The sequence below is a fragment of the Bacillus rossius genome, chromosome 8 (genome assembly GCF_032445375.1).
Source record: "Bacillus rossius redtenbacheri isolate Brsri chromosome 8, Brsri_v3, whole genome shotgun sequence".
In the NCBI taxonomy this organism is placed as follows: Eukaryota; Metazoa; Arthropoda; class Insecta; order Phasmatodea; family Bacillidae; genus Bacillus; species Bacillus rossius.
The window spans coordinates 37,014,668-37,031,087 of NC_086336.1; the positions used below are offsets into that span (position 1 = coordinate 37,014,668).

Below are 16,420 nucleotides of genomic sequence, written 5' to 3' on the forward strand. Positions count from 1 at the left end.
CAGTGGCGAATGATACACGGAAATTTGAGGTGGTTTTAATTAAGTTACACATTACGTTATCGAAATTAGGCTGAAGGCCGCAAGGGGAGCACTCACAACTGTATTACTAAAATACCACACGTGAGTGACCCGGGCACTCCTACGTCGCACTTCCCTTGCACGGGGTTGTTAATTAAAAATTATGTCACCGTTAATGTGTATTGAATTTAAGATGTGCGGGATTCGGGTTTTCTGGTCGATTAAGTCATGGGCGTTGATTATACCTTTGTTCCGCGGCGCTCGCCTGACTCGGGTGGGCCATGGCTAAGGGCGCGTTCCGTTAGCGGGGTCGGATACTGGCGGTTGCAGGTCGGGCTTTAGGGTGGCCTTCGGTCGGACGACGTCAAGGTGTTATGACTACACACAGAGCTCATGGTGTTTATAGCATCCCTTAAAAAAAAACATTGTATAGTAGGCTTAAAGGTACAAGAGTTCAGAAAAAAAGGTTCAGTAAGAGATCAAGCTACTGCAATCTCTGTAGCTGAAGAAGAAAACATAGCCCTGGCATTGAAAACTATGGAAAGATGGGGTTTTGGTTTATCAAGAAAGGAGGTGTTGGAAGTAGTTCACTAGTACGTGGAATCATAAAACAATAATTACCCTGGTGAAGACTGGTTTCCGAACTTCAAGTCTCAGCATGGTTTATCTGTTTAAAAAAAACCGAACCTCTAAAATATGCAAGGCAATAGATGACAGACCCATCTTTGGTGGGGAAATAAATTATATTTGTTGAAAGACGTTGTGGATACCCATAATGCTTATGACAAACCCAACCTTATATGGAATTTGGATGGGTTTTCATTTTGCTCTAAACCTTTGCGAACTAAAGTTGTTGGTGCTAAAACACACCATCATCCCGCATTACAAGCGGAGGGGGAAAAGAAAATACTACTCTACTTGCAGCAGGTAGTGCATCAGGAAAAACGTTTCCTCCCCTCATAATATTTAAAGCTAAAAATAATTGGGTGATTGGTTAGCTCCATCAGGATCAGGATATCTAAGGATCTCATACTCTGCAAGAGCTAAAGGATGGATGACAACAGAAAAATTCCAAAATTATTTTCAGTAGCAGTTGATTACTGCACTGGGACCTGAGCAACCAGCTCTAGTAGTTTTTAATGGCCATTCCACATATGTAAGTCCCGAAGTGGTAGGGGAGGCTCTGAAAGAAGATGTTGTGATTCTCAGACTCCCTTCCTACATGATGCATCTTCTGCACCCCTTAGACAAGTCCATATTTCGATCCCTGAAGCTTAAATGGGATGAAAACCTGTCTTTTAGCAAAGAACAACTCATGGATCAAAAGTAAGCAAACAAGAGTTTTCTCTAATGTTGGGCCAAGCATGGATAGAAATGCCAGAGGATTTAATAAAAAAAATTGATTTGCAGGTTGTGGTATTCATCCTTTCAACCGGGATGTGGTTCCTAGCGACAAATTCTACCCTAAATCTCTGGAAAGATTCGACCGCCATCAGCAAACTTTGCAAGAAAACATTTAAGATCTTCCAGCTTCCGCCTCGATGCAACCTATTCTGCATGCTGAAATTTCATATTTGGCTCACCTCGAAAATGCCATCTCGGTTTCTTACCCATGTGGTAGTTCTTCCTCATTGGAGAGAGAAGTCTAAACAGACCGAAAATAAGAAGAGAAAACAGAAGGGAAGATAAACCCTCCCACCTGAAACTTCAGCTTAGCGACATCAGACTTCAAAGTTAAGATAACCTTCACAGTGATCCAGAAGAAATGTTGTATGCCATCTCAGACAATATTGATTATATATAAGTGAGGAAATTTAAATAGGAAATTGGATTTTACTATGATTTGCTACCCAAAAAAAAACAATTAAATACCATGTTGGTAAAGTAAGAGCATCATCCCTACATAGTAAAAAACAAAGTCGCTTCCTGCTGTCTGTCTGTCCCTATGTATGCAACATATTTTGATGAGGTTTTTTTTAATAGAGTGATTCAAGAGGAAGGTTTATATATATAATACATGCATAATGTGGTAGAGAAAAAGTGATAATTTTAGAGGTTTCTAATGTGATGTCGTAAATAAACACTTTTTTTTTGCTCTTACATTGCAAACGCTGGCTGAACCCTACGAGATAGATAAAAATAATGTACTACAGTATTGTACACCTTAAAAAAGTCTACAAAAATGTCCGCGATGGTATATGTCTATCTCTTAGGGATAACCGACAATAACCATTTTTTATCCTTTACTTTTTACGAGAAATAATGTGGTACCGGAGAAGATGTATTGATTCCCCGAATTCCTCTGATACCATCGGATTTACCGTTTCAATTTAAACGCCTACAATTTCCGGTAAAGATATATTTTTCAATGACCATTAATAAATCGCAGGGTTAAACTTTCAACGTTGCAGGCTTAGATTTCAGTGTTGAGTGTTTTTCACATGGCCAATTATATGTAGCTCTTTCAAGAGTAACCTCTAAAGAAACATGTTTGTATTGTCTAATGACAAAAAAGCTGTGAAAGTTGTATGTAAAGACATTCTGTAGTATATTTAGTATCAGCATTGCACCCGTGTGAATCGGGGGCGGGTCGCTAGTTATTCAAAATATAAAGAATAGTGGAAAACACACTTTTGTTTATGCATAATGTGATGATGTCAGTAAAACGAATCGCGAGGACATAATAACCAAGCTTTCAGCGTCAACAGCCGGAAGGAGAGGTATCTTGACCTTTCCAGTTCAGTTTTCTTCTTTTCCCATGGTCTTCTTAAATTATCTTTCTGGATTTTATAGTTACTAGGACTTTAAATTTTTATTTATATTGTATCAAATTTAAATTGATTTAAATAAATTTTTCATTTATTATAATACATTTTATTGATCCTTCTTATATACTAATTCAGTTGATTTTTCACCCTTGTAAATTATACCAACGTGAATATGAAATATTGGAAGCAAAAAAAAAAAATTGATTGCCCAAAAATAATGTCAGAGAAAAATTCCTATATGGTTTTGTTTGTCTTGAACTGCTCTTGTGTACACATTTTCCCCAACAGCGAAACAACTATATCTTATAGAAATTCCAAGCTCAGTGAACATTTGCCCCAAAGTCTAGGGTAAATTTGTACTTCAGAGGTTGTTAAAAATAAAACTCTGATAAAACCATGAAAAATGAATTTCTTAAACATCTAGTGCGTGATTTAACATCTAGAGTAACAGTCCTAAATGATAAAATTTAAAATCATACTAATTTGTAGTTAATGGAGACCCACTAGACACCAACAAAGTTGAATTTTGCTGAAAAAAATACACAATTCCCCCCCCCCCCCCAAAAGTAGATCTACAACAATGATTCAACGTGCATGAGAATGATATGCATAGGGCAACAATGGACTATCTCAATTTTATTGTGTGCAGTAGAAACCTGTTGTACATGCCAAAATGATGTCAATAACAGGATAATGCACTAGGTCAAACCACTCCCCTCCTTTTCTTTCTGGCAGCACACCTAGTTAGAAAATACAGGATACCATCCTCCTCCACCCGAATGCCAAGCAGAACCAGCAGTGACGAGAGCTCCCAAAGCAAAGCGGAACCAAACAGAGCCTAACACAGCCGAGCAAATGCATTTGGTCCTCCCCTCCCTCACTAAGTGATAAATACCAAGTTCCAGCCAGGCCGCACAGCCACCACAATCAACGAACAAGCATAATGTACCAGAACATAGATACATGTTGAGATGGAGCCTGCATGCGACCAAAGACATAACTGTGTACAATGGATAGCACAGCTGTCGAACACTCCCAGGTGTACTGCGTATGCACAATATGAGCAAAATCACAATCCAGTAAATAACCTGAAGCAACACACATAACGATTGTTGTATAGCGAGTCATTTAGCATGATACCGAAGTGAATATGAACAATTTAAACACTGCCATATTGTCAAACACTGAGCATTGTTAAAAGCACAGGAGTCCTTGGTTTTTCCGCGATGGATTGTTCATGTGCGAGGTATGTGATGACTTAATCCACAAGATGTATCATGTCTATCAGGGGCGCAACAACTAAATTTCCAAAATGGGGGGGGGGGGGGGGGGGCAATATACCTTTTTATAAAGAATCATCGATTCCCCCTGTTGAAGCGGGGGGTCCGGGAAAATTTGTATTTCAAGGTGGAAAATGGTGCTATTTAAGCAGTTTTATTATCTAAAAATTGATTACACAGCACTTTCTTTGCCCATGTTTGCCCCCACTTCAAGGTTTCAGAGGGGGGGGAGCAAAATACCATTGCCCCCCCCCTGTTGTTGCGCCCCTGATTGTCCAATAGGCACTAGCTTCGTGTGCCACAGGAGAGCCTGTAATTCTACTGGAGTTTGTCTTGCTTGCACACGAAAATCCGGGCCTGTTGGTGCAGGTGTGCTGCAACAAGCTGGTGTGGCACTATATAGCCACAGAGGAGTGGTTAGTGTTTGTCCCAAGTGTTGGGGCAGTCAACCTGCTGTGCCACACTACCATTACAGAATGCCACATTCCCATGGTATAATACACATCCTCATTCATTCAAGCAGTAGGATTCAGCCCCCGCGAGCTCACAGCAATAAGGGACCAGCTGACCAATATGCTGAGTGACAGGGTGATCGAGCCAAGTGAGTCCCTGTATAACTGCCGGATTGTTTTGGCGAATAAAAGGATGGCACCCTTAAGTTCTGTATAAACTTCAAGTTTATTAACGAGCTCACCATTCCCACACCACCACCCTTAATCAACATTGCTGAAGTCATCGCTGGATTAGGCAACACCCAGGTTTTTACATCTCTGGACCTACAGTCCATGTACTGGCAGGTGCCAGTACATCCGAATGAAAGGCCCAAGGCTTCCTTCACAGTTCCTAATGGGAACAGTTTCCAATTCTCTGTTATGCTGTTCGGGCTGATGGCTGTACCAGCCGCATTCCTTGCCATGATGGACTGGTACATCGGCAAGTTTCCCACGGTCTAATTGAACGATGAGATCATCTAGACTCAGAGGTGTGAGGATCATACCCACCACCTCACTTTTGTCCTCGAATAGCTGGCCATGCATAAACTTAATTTGGGCCCTCGCTAAAACCATTAAAGTAATGAAAATGCTTCAACTCATGTGGACTTCATGCTGGCCTGATGGATCCTGGCTAAAAGGGTGCCCAGTGTAGTTGGTATGGTGAGTTGTTGGTAGGGAACTGCAGCTCGAGTGACGTACAGGATGGTGGGCGAATCCATAATGGCTGTTAAGTCAGCATCTAGGAAAGGGACAGATAGGTCTTCCCATCAAATTTTTATGAATACTTTGAACAGAAAAAAAATATGAAGTGTTTCATGGTTCAGTAAATCATTTATGAATATGTACATTTAACAGTTTTATAATCACTGCAAGTCCATAATGATAACTTTTATGTACAATTTCTTGGCAATTATTTCGGGGAGAAATGTAATTTTTGTAGTAGGGGCTTCATAGAACACTATATTTATTTATTAAACAATATTTTAGCAACTTTCTTTTCTGTCATTATTTATTTTATAATACTTGTGTGTAATTTTATGGGTGTATGTTGTCTTCAGCTAAATTTTCTGAATGACATGAATGTTGGCTATGTTTGCAAGTTAGGAAGGGGTAAAAAAGATAACCTTTATTTTCACAATCAATTGTAATTTAGCGAAATCTATATATAAATTCACTCATTTCGATTGCATTTCAATCCCATAATAGATTAAAATATTTTACGAATAAATGTGGATAGCCTGTATAAGCCTGCCACTCTAGTTCTGATCCAATCAAAACATGAAACACTTTTGCAATATTTAGTGTGAAAAAGAATTACGCTATATGGAAACTATGTAACAGTACCTACTTATCACAAAACACAACAAATAAGAATCAAATTTCCACACACCGAAAATTTTGATATTTTTCATGAAAAGTAGGTAAAATTTTAAGTATCGAAAAATTGTAAATATAACGTTCGTTACCGGTACCTACCTAATAATTAGTAAACTGACATTACCAAACACAGACACAAATATAAAATTCTTAGACTTTAAATTGTAGTTCAATTACGAGCTATTTCTCGACACGAACACATGGATTTTAAAGGTTGGATTGGCACTTCTGTTGCAATTAAAAAAAAAAAAAAACAATAAATTGGACATGTTTTTAAAAACAATGCATATGAGTTTATATAAATAATGTTTTTGTTTCCTTCAGGAATAAATTATATTTCAATCAAATTATCTACGACTCGGTAATAGGTCTGCCTACAGTATTCCGTCGCTTATTTTTATCTGAATATACATCACTTAATATAACGGGGGGAATAAGTTATTGCTGGTTTTAAATGTATGTGACTTAATATAACTAGTAATCCACACTATTTCACAATATTTAAATGTAGATAACCTAACTTAACCATGAGATTTTAAAGTATTTCGGAACCATAACAGAGCGTCCATTTTGAACAAATCGAAGTTCCAAAGGACAACAAAATCTCAAACTCAATCGAAATTGTGATTCCACCAACAATGGAGGTGGCGGAATAATTCCGACAGTTTGTGACATTCCGATACATAATTCCGCTAGCGAGCGTTCAAGAATTGTGTTTAAGGCCCTGTCACACTGTCAAATTTTAGCTTCCAACACCTTCCAATATGTTGGATCCAATATCTTTGAGGGTTGTGACGTCACGTTAAACGTCACTATCGCAGCCATGTTTATTTGAGAGATTGAATGTCTAGAGTTTCCTTCAAATATTTTACGTATAGGACTGGTTCTAAAATATGTTGGATGTTGGATGGGATCAGCCAATCAGAGTTATCTAAAATAAAGCGGCCGCTTTTGTTTCCGTTTCCGAAGTGTAATAGTTTAAATATCAGCAATGGCGAATGGGAAATAAATGCAGTAATTGAATTAATACTATTTTATTTCCTGCTGGAATATGTAATTGTTATTGTATATTTTCCTCCAATTGAATCTGTATGTACGGAAGTGCAGGTTAATATATTTGATTAAAAGAAGTTACTGTAGTTTTGGAATAATGGTCCTTAAACCAGAAAACATCTTCTATTCAACTTACGATCATTATTTGACTGCTATACCAGTTTTGCTTATGTTCAGGTATTGTTGATACACTAAATTAAAACAGCAAGCATTGCGTACAAAATGTGCAATCAGGAATGAGGTATCAAAACTAGGATATGCATTTCGGAACTTTTACCTACAAATCCAAATTAATAACACCTAAAATAAATTTTAAAATATTTCAATTCAGAGACTTAATGTAACTAAAATTATTTTGGCTTACCCAATCAATCTTTCTTATAAGTCATTGTTCTCCTTATTTCACAATAGCTGCTACTCTGTAAGTATTGTCTGGAATTTTCTGGAATATAGACTCATAATTTCCTGACAATAGATGGTACTGACTTATGTTAAAGTAGCATCTCTGAGTAAGCAAGTAGCTCTGGTTATTTGCAAGAAAGGCCTAGAAATATTAAAATTCTGCCTACGTGTTCAATTATTATTATTTAAGTTTTGAAAGTAATACCATTTTTCGTGAATGTAAATATTTGTGTAGCAGATCCTTGTCAGTAAGCCTATACTTCCCAGGCTGTTCGAAACAAGCATACCTGGTCTAATATCTCGTTAAAAAATTATTTTAAAGAGATAATGTGACTGAGGTGAAGTTAGCTTAAAGGCTCAGGTTGAGGTTTGTAACAGTAAATACACTTAATTCAAAATAAAACAAAATTGCCAATTTCTAAACACAGCAAAAATTAACACATTCACTTTAAAGTATAGGAACAATTTTGATGAAATACATGTGAAAGTGTCCATACAACAGCAGCTAGTTGGGTGAGAAAATAAGCGGGAATGAGAAGGGATATGCCTACTTGCAGATTTACATTTAATTATATGTTTTATTCTTACTAAACATACCATTAAATATTGTTTTTGAAGAGCACTATAAATCGCACTACAAATTTCAGGTAAAATTTTTGAGATGGTGTTGTGTGGAATACTTGTAGAGAACATTTCCCCTGTCGCCAAAAATCTTAATGTAACTGCCAGCCTCTGCTTTGCTGGTATAGACTGGCACAAATGAGTATCCTTCTTTGCAATGCGAGACTCCACAATTGAAAGAAGAAGATCAAAACTTTCAGAATCCATTATTACATAGTTCGGAAATGAATCGGCATCTTCGTATCGAAGTTCATGACAAAAAGGGGTAAAACACCATTTGTTTGCCGGGAAAGTATCCACTGTCTCGTCCACCATCTGCGTTTCCTTTTCTTAGATTTCTCTTCTAGTTTACTTAGACTTGCTACAATTGCATTTACAGCTACAGCTTTTGAAACACTTTGATGCTCTTAATGCAGGCATTGCAAACACCTGGAAAACGTAAATTTTAAACTGTGTATGATCACAATATACCTAAATTGGAATATAACCTACTTAAAAAAGCCCGCGTTCCTTGACCCAAAATTTGTTTTTGATTCTAAATACTGTCATTTAAAGTTCTCTACAGAATGTTTGGTAAAACGAGCTCACTCAAAGAAAATTGATAGTGTGAAATGACTTCAAATATATTTTACATTGCTCGTCAAATAATATTGAATACAATATATTTGAAGACGTATTTCATCCAAAATCACCCTTCAAATTTTGTTGTCCAATTTATTGGATACAATATATTTGACAGTGTGACAGGTTAGCAATTCTCTATCGTAATTAAGCAATTCCGCTAGAGGTATTATTCCGACAGCGTCAAGAATAAGGCCCCAGCTCGCTCAGTAACCTCTACGTTACGTCAAACGCTTGAGGTCAATTATTGCGTAGTGTACACCGTACACAAAATGTCCTACCTTAAATAAACGACCTTAAATTGCTTGATGACAAGGAACTTAGTGGTTGGCAACATTGCGATTTGATTTTGTGGCGTGTTTACTGTCTGAATTCGTTCACGCGGTAATGTTTGACAACAAGTTATCTAATTGTTAAACATGCGATATGCACAGCTCGTTCTAGGACCTGCGGGGAGTGGAAAGGTAAAGACTTAACTTTTAACAATTCTATGACAAATTATATGGTTATCAGGTGTTAAAACATGCTACTTAAAAATATTGTCTGCTCTAGAGACAGCGGTATTTTGTACTATATTTTTTACTGGCCGTCATGTAATTGGATTACTGCTCAGTTACTAGGACCCTTCTTGTAACCTTCGATACCCTTTTTTTTTTCTCAATGTAATCATAAAAGCTCTTGTTTCCCCAACTGACAATATACGCCCGTGTAACTCATCACAATCCCACCATGTCCCTACCAGAAATTAGTGCTTTCCCCTCTTTAACCTCCACTACACGAAATGCAACCTACCTACCTCAGATGGTCCCCTTTTCTCATGTAGAACATGTTAATGTAGCTTTTTTTTTTCTGTTTATTCCTTCACATCTTTAAATAGCCTCTTCAGCCTCTTTAGCCTCTTCATCCTTCTCTCCTGATGTGTGCACTATCACAGGTTCTTGAATAATACCGAGGCCTGTGAGTCTCCCTAACCTCCTCTTATCTTTCCTCCACATTTCCACCATTCATCTGAATGCCTGCATTGTGTGAAAGGCAAACTTGTTTAACTGCAGCATTTTACTCCATTTGAAATGTGCGCCATGGGGTAATTTATTTCTTATTCAAAGTCTTTTATTATCATATCGTCATTCAAATTGTGCGTAAATTAACACCCATACCTTACCTGGCACTCAAATCCAGATGCCCTCTCACCGTAAGCCGGTGTGCATCCAACTACGCTACGGAGGTCGGCAAAGGGTTACTATCTTGGAGAGTGGCACATAAAAAAAATAAAATTATATCTGGAAAGGTTTTTTTTTTACTTCCTGTCATATTTTTTTATTATTCCGTTAAAATTGAATTGTGATATTTCAAGTTGTTTACTATTAGTTTATCATTTTAATGGTTACGTTAGCATTAGGTTAGGTCAGGTCAGGGACATTAATTGTGTTTAAAATGCATTTTATTAAAGTAGGTGACTTAATGTAACAACCTAATAAGCTTTCATTTTCTAAACTAGAGAAAAACAGAAGCGGATAAGTATAAATAATTATGGTCCTCTAAATCAGTTGAAACAGTAAAATTACGAATCTTCTTGAACAGGGCCCAACATCAAAAACATTATTGTTGTTTGCCAAAATATGTTTTTTTTAAATCAACTTCAGTTCTTAAAGTTCTGCTGGGTTATTCTGAAGGAGAGCCTCTTTTCCATAAAAAAAACAAACTATTTCCATAAATAATGATTTTTTAAAATATTCCTACATTTTTTCCAATCATTCTCTGAGACAAGTAATATGATACTTTAAAACTAAGTAGTTATTAAAACTCTTGTACTGAATAAAATGTTTAATCATATTGTAAAATACTATCATCCCTAACAAAACATTAGTGTGCTACTTCAGATTTTCAACTCGTTTCTTAAATGAGTCTAGTCATAAATTAAGAAGAGAATATGAAAATCATTGGCATAATATTCAGGGGGTTGATGGGGAAGGGGGTTGTAGTCCTCCCTCAAAAACATAAAAAAAATTGGTAAGCTACATTAATGATTTAGGATATTTTAGATGATAGCCAATATCAGACTACGGACTGGATTGTTTCCTGTGGCCCGCTTAAAAAATCTTCTAACAAATAAATATTATCTGGTATAATATTAATATAGCGTATTAGCTAAAGTACCTGTGCTATAAGCAGAATACACATAGCTTATTACATATGCCCCTCAGCATAAGTATGCCACGTTTGCACCTCGAAAAAGAAAGAAAGAAACAATGCAATAGGCATTGTTAGGAGACAGAGAGCCTCAACAATTTAATAGCAAATTGTCATCTGGTAGTTTCAAAGGGTACACGTCGTTTGTCCTAAAATCGTTTGTCCTAAAGCGTTTATCCTAATTTCGTTTGTCCTAAAAATTAGGACAAACGACATTAGGACAAACGACTTTAGGACAAACGACTTTAGGACAAACGACTTTAGGACAAACGAATTTTAGGACAAACGACGGAACAGCTTCAAAATATTTTTACTCTGAGTTTTAGGACAAACGACTTTAGGACAAACGACATTAGGACAAACGACTTTAGGACAAACGACTTTAGGACAAACGACTTTTAGGACAAACGACGGTTCCAGTATCGATAAATCCTTACTCTGAGTTTTAGGACAAACGACTTTAGGACAAACGACATTAGGAAAACGACTTTAGGACAAACGACATTAGGATAAACGACTTTAGGACAAACGACATTAGGACAAACGACTTTAGGACAAACGACTTTAGGACAAACGACTTTTAGGACAAATGATTTTAGGACAAACGACATTATGAAAAACCAAGTTAGGACAAATGACTTTAGGACAAAAAACTTTGAGTCAAACTATTTTATTTAAAAACAACAGAGAATGTGAGAACTTACAGTAAAAGAAAACGTTTGAAAAAAAAATGTTATATACTGGGGAAATACTTTACATTCTATGTAAAAAAAATTCAGCGTTTACGATCGTTACAATTTTTAGACATCTAGGAATGGACGACTGCGGTTTCAACGACCTAAATCTGTTTTTATTTATTTTGCCATCTTGGATCCGCCATATTTAAATAGAGCGCCCCACTCATTATGATGAAATTTTCGTCATGACCGCCATATTGAATTTTTCTGTTCCACTGGAGGCCGCCATCTTGGATGCCGTCGACTTTGTTTCTGTTCTTTGTTCCTAGATAGCGCCAGCAACGCTCTTGATTTTTTTGTTCTTCTGGAGGCCGCCATTTGGATACCGTTGACTTTGTTTCTGCTGTTTGTTCCTAGAGAGCGCCAGCCTAGCTCTTTATTTTATTTTATTTTTGTTCTCCTGGAGGCCACCATCTTGGATACCATTGACTTTGTTTCTGCTGTTTGTTCATAGAGAGCGCCAGCGTCGCTCTGATTCATCACATAAGGTCGATGTTCCATTACCTACCATAGCTATTATGGTCCTTATCGACATATTAAATTTAAATTTTTTAACAAAATACATTGGAGGTGCTGTGATTCGAACCATTGCAGCTCTGATCTCTAGGTTGGAAAACATACGCCTTTAACCGCACGGCCATCGAGAGATTTACCAAACTGAGAATAAAAAAAGGTATATATAAAAATAACATGCATATTCGGACTTGTAATTTTTTTGATTTGAAGTAATAATAGCACCATCTGTTCGAGACAGAACCACCATCATGTATTAAGACGTAACTGTAACAATTATCGTTACGGTCACAATCTTGAATATCCGTAATTGTTGTTAGAAAATCGGGAAAAAATTTAAAAATCATTAAAAAATTAATCAATCGAATTCAATAATAAAAATCTTAAAAAAACACCTTTGCACTTTTCGTTACGGTCGCCATCTTGAAAATACTTAATTTTAATGCTAGAGAATCGAGAAAAAAAAATTACTTATTAGAATACTGATTAATTAGTTCGATTCCTGTCCTTGATTCGAAACTATTAGAGCAAAAAAAAAAAACAGATCCTTCCTCCACAGAAGCCACCTACAGACTGATCTCCGCCACCAATAGCAAGGTAGGCCTATATAGGGGAGGACGGGGCAAGTTGACGAGTAGGGCAAGATGACGAATGACTTAGTTCCACGTCATGTTACTAGATAGCACCACCTAACAGACACTACTAGCGCTCCACACTGGTGGGCACTAAAGAATCGCACAATGAAGCCGCTGCCATCATTTAGTTGTTTGTTAGATGATGTTCGTACATTTGGTCTGACGTATTGTAATTTTCAAGAACTTCTAAGTAATATCTCATGGACAAACAGGTAAGATATTTAGTTATTCAATGCCACACATTATTACCTTAGACAATATACTTTTCTTAACCACTATATATTGTTAACCTTTTATTTTTTTTCCTAGCGAAAAAATCCAATACTAATAACGTTGCTGATCGGGGCAAGTTGACTGGGGCAAGATGACGACTCGTCATCTTGCCCCAAGTGCTTTTTACAGTTGTGTCTTAATTGTCCATGCCATACAGGCTTTCATTAAACAAAAATTCTAATTAAAAAGTATTTAGCCTACCTAATTGTATTTTTTTTTCTAGGAAATGCCTATTCATGGTGGAAGATTTTGAGAAGTTTTCATTGAAGAGCAGCTAGAAGATTTAAGGAACTACTCGACAGCAACGGATAACATGTTTTTTGGGATGACAAAACAGCAATGTAGAAGACTTGTGTTTTACTTTGCAGAATATAGTGGAATTTCACATCCGTTCAATGTGGAGACCAGGATGGCAGGTGAGGATTGGTTGGCTAGTTTTCTGAAAAAATGTAAGTTCAGTTTTCGTAGACCAGAGGAAACATCCATTGCTAGAGCAATGGGCTTTAACAAGCCAAATGTTGACAAGTTTTTCTTAATTTTGAAAGAAGTGCGGGAAAAACATAGATTTCCAGCTTCTGCCATTTACAATGCAGATGAATATGCACTTTCCACTGTACCTAATAGGCTACCAAAGGTTATTTCACCCACAGGAAGTAAGAGAGTTTCCAAGATCGTTTCGGCAGAGAGAGGAAGAAATGTTACTTTTATTTGTTGCATTAATGCTTGCGGATATTACCTGCCCCCTTTTTTGGTTTTCGCAAGAAATCGGATGCGACCTGAACTTGTGGAAAGAGCCCCTCCGGGAACCGTTGGGCAATGCAGTGATAATAGTTGGAGCAATGGAGAAATATTTGTGTTGTTTTTGAAACATTTCAAACTACATGTCAAAGCAACCAGTGAATTTCATGTCCTGTTGCTTGTTGACAACCATAAACCACACTTAACACTGGAGGCTATAAACTTTTGCCGGGAAAATCACATTGTTATGGTCGGATTCCCACCCCACACTACCCATCGTCTTCAACTGCTGGATGTTTCCTTTTTTGGGCCATTAAAAACCTATTACAGTCAAGCTTGTGACAACTTTATGGTCACTAATCCAGGGCAAGCCTTAACTAACAAAAAAATTGGTGAGCTACTGAGCACTGCTTATTTAAAAGCAGCTACAGTCGGCAATGCAGTCAATGGGTTCCGAGAATGTGGAATCGAGCCTTATGATCCCCTTGTGTTTGCTGAGCATGATTTAGCTGCAGCGAACCCCACCGATCATGATCTTGCGATGGAAAAAGCAGTAAATGAACATAAGGCAGAGAAAACTGAAGAACCAGGACCTTCAAGAAATGCTACTTCCATTGAGCCAGGACCCTCAAGAAATTCTACTCCCGTTGAGCCAGGACTTTAAAGAAATGCTACTCTCTATAAGATAGGGCCTATAAGAAATGCTACTCCTGTTGAGCCAAAACTGTGCCGAAGTGTTTTCGATTTCAAACCATTGCCTAAAGAAAGACCATATGTGAGAAAAAGGAGAAGTCATAAGCAATGTGCAAGTGTCATCACAAGCTCACCCATGAAAGCGATGCTGGTTCAGAGAAAATCTCAGAGGATAGAACAAGAACGTTTGAAGCAACAAAGACATGAGTCTCGAGATGCCAAAAAAGGAACTGTTACTAAGAAACTGAAGTTCGATTCTCGAGAAAAATCCAAGAAGCTCCAACTTTCGCCAGGCATGACTTCAGCTCAAATATCCGAAGTGCAGTGTCCTGTGTGTGATGAGATTTATGTCGACCCTCCATCAGAAGACTGGATCGAGTGTTGCAAATGCCACGCATGGTGGAACGAGGACTGCTCGAACTTTGAAGGAGGAACATTTGTTTACGATTATTGTTTATAAAAACACCAACTCTGAATTAGTTATGTAAGTTAACTATTAATTGTAATTTTCAACAAACCAAGCCTTTAATAACATGCCATATATGTAAAAAAAAAGCATGTAAAAATGTTAAATTAGTTAGTTTACAGTAGTTTGCATTCTAAGAATAAATATGTTTAAACTTGTGTCAAAAATGTCATCTTACCCAGTAGTCAAAGTCATCTTGCTCCGGTAACGGGGCAAGATGACACATTTGCATTATATTTTTAAAAGGGCAGAATTTTTGAGATAATATAGAAATATAGATTTTTCCACGTAGTTACACCACGACAAAAGACTATTCTAATCGTGTATGGAAAGAAGGAAATCGTATTTCCAAAATTAAAATTATAAACAATGGCGAACTCTTAACATCGCCAACTTGCCACGTCCTCCCCTATATATTGTCAGCTGGTATGACGACATGTCCGCCATCTTGTCTTCATCCGCTAGAGACCACCATCTTGTTTTCGTCTGCTAGAGTGTGCTGATACCATGTTAGTATAATATTCTGTTCACCATAACTTTGTCCTCAACTGTTGGCATTGCACTTTGACCTTGACCTTGAAATTTGACCTTGAACCTTGAAATTTGATTTTACCTCAACGACCATCATGGATCCGCCATTTTGCGTTCAGTACATGCTACCAGGAGCTACCACCTGCTAGAGGTCATTGCCACCATCTTGTTTTCGTCTGCTGGAGGAAACCATCTTGTGCGTGTACTCGTCTTATAGAGTACATTACCATCATACTTGTCTAAGTTTTACACGCTAGAGTGCAGTAATCATTTATTATTACTGAAGTGCCTGCCATCTTGAAATTTGGGCGCCATCTTGGAATCGTGTATTTATTTAGCTAGAAATTCTGGAAAAAATTCCAAAATTCATCAAAAAATTCACTCATTAAAGTAATGATTGATTATATCAATTCCTGTTCTTGGTTCATCCTTGGATGATGCAAAAAAATAATTTTATGTAAAAAATAATTATTATCAAAGTCCTAAAAGAGACTTAAAATCATATATTACCATCAACCTTTAAACCATTACGACCGCCATTTTAGATATTTGTATTTATTGACTTATTAGTACGGGAAAAATTCCAAAATTCACCGAAAAAATCACACATAATTTTACATATTGAATCGCAACTTTCTTCGATCTATGAACGAAGCTGAAAAAAAATTTAATTTAAATACCAGAAAAATGTCAGGTTCGAGAAATAAAACACCGCAAGTTCTTTTACAAACATATTATTTATTACATAATTTCTATACTACTAAAGGATCACTTGCGAAAGTCAGCAATCTTATAAACATTTAGCCCTGCATAGACATGAAACGACTAATTCTTAGCTCCAACTGCTCCAACTGCTCCAAATGCTCTAACAGCTGCAACAGCTCCAGAGGCTCCAAATGCTCCAAATGCTCCAAATGCTCCAACAGCTGCCAAATGCTTCAAATGCTCCAACAGCTCCAATTACACCAACAGCTCCAAATGCTCCAACTGATTTCAATTACTTTTTTTTT

At 37.1% G+C, this 16,420-nt stretch overlaps 1 protein-coding gene across 4 annotated transcripts in view; it reads left to right on the forward strand.

Annotated features, from left to right (window-relative positions):
• Nucleotides 1-8,858: 8,858 nt before the first annotated feature.
• The window catches only part of LOC134534742 (GPN-loop GTPase 3), a 29,629-nt gene continuing 22,067 nt past the window's right edge, over nt 8,859-16,420 (forward strand). Inside the window, exon 1 of one of the 4 annotated variants that reach the window (XM_063373251.1) lies at nt 8,859-9,098. In XM_063373251.1, coding sequence (XP_063229321.1) covers nt 9,054-9,098 — 45 coding nt within the window. In that variant the 5' untranslated portion in view covers nt 8,859-9,053. The remainder of the gene's footprint in view (nt 9,099-16,420) is intronic. The other 3 variants (XM_063373254.1, XM_063373252.1, XM_063373253.1) reach the window with 3 other exon arrangements.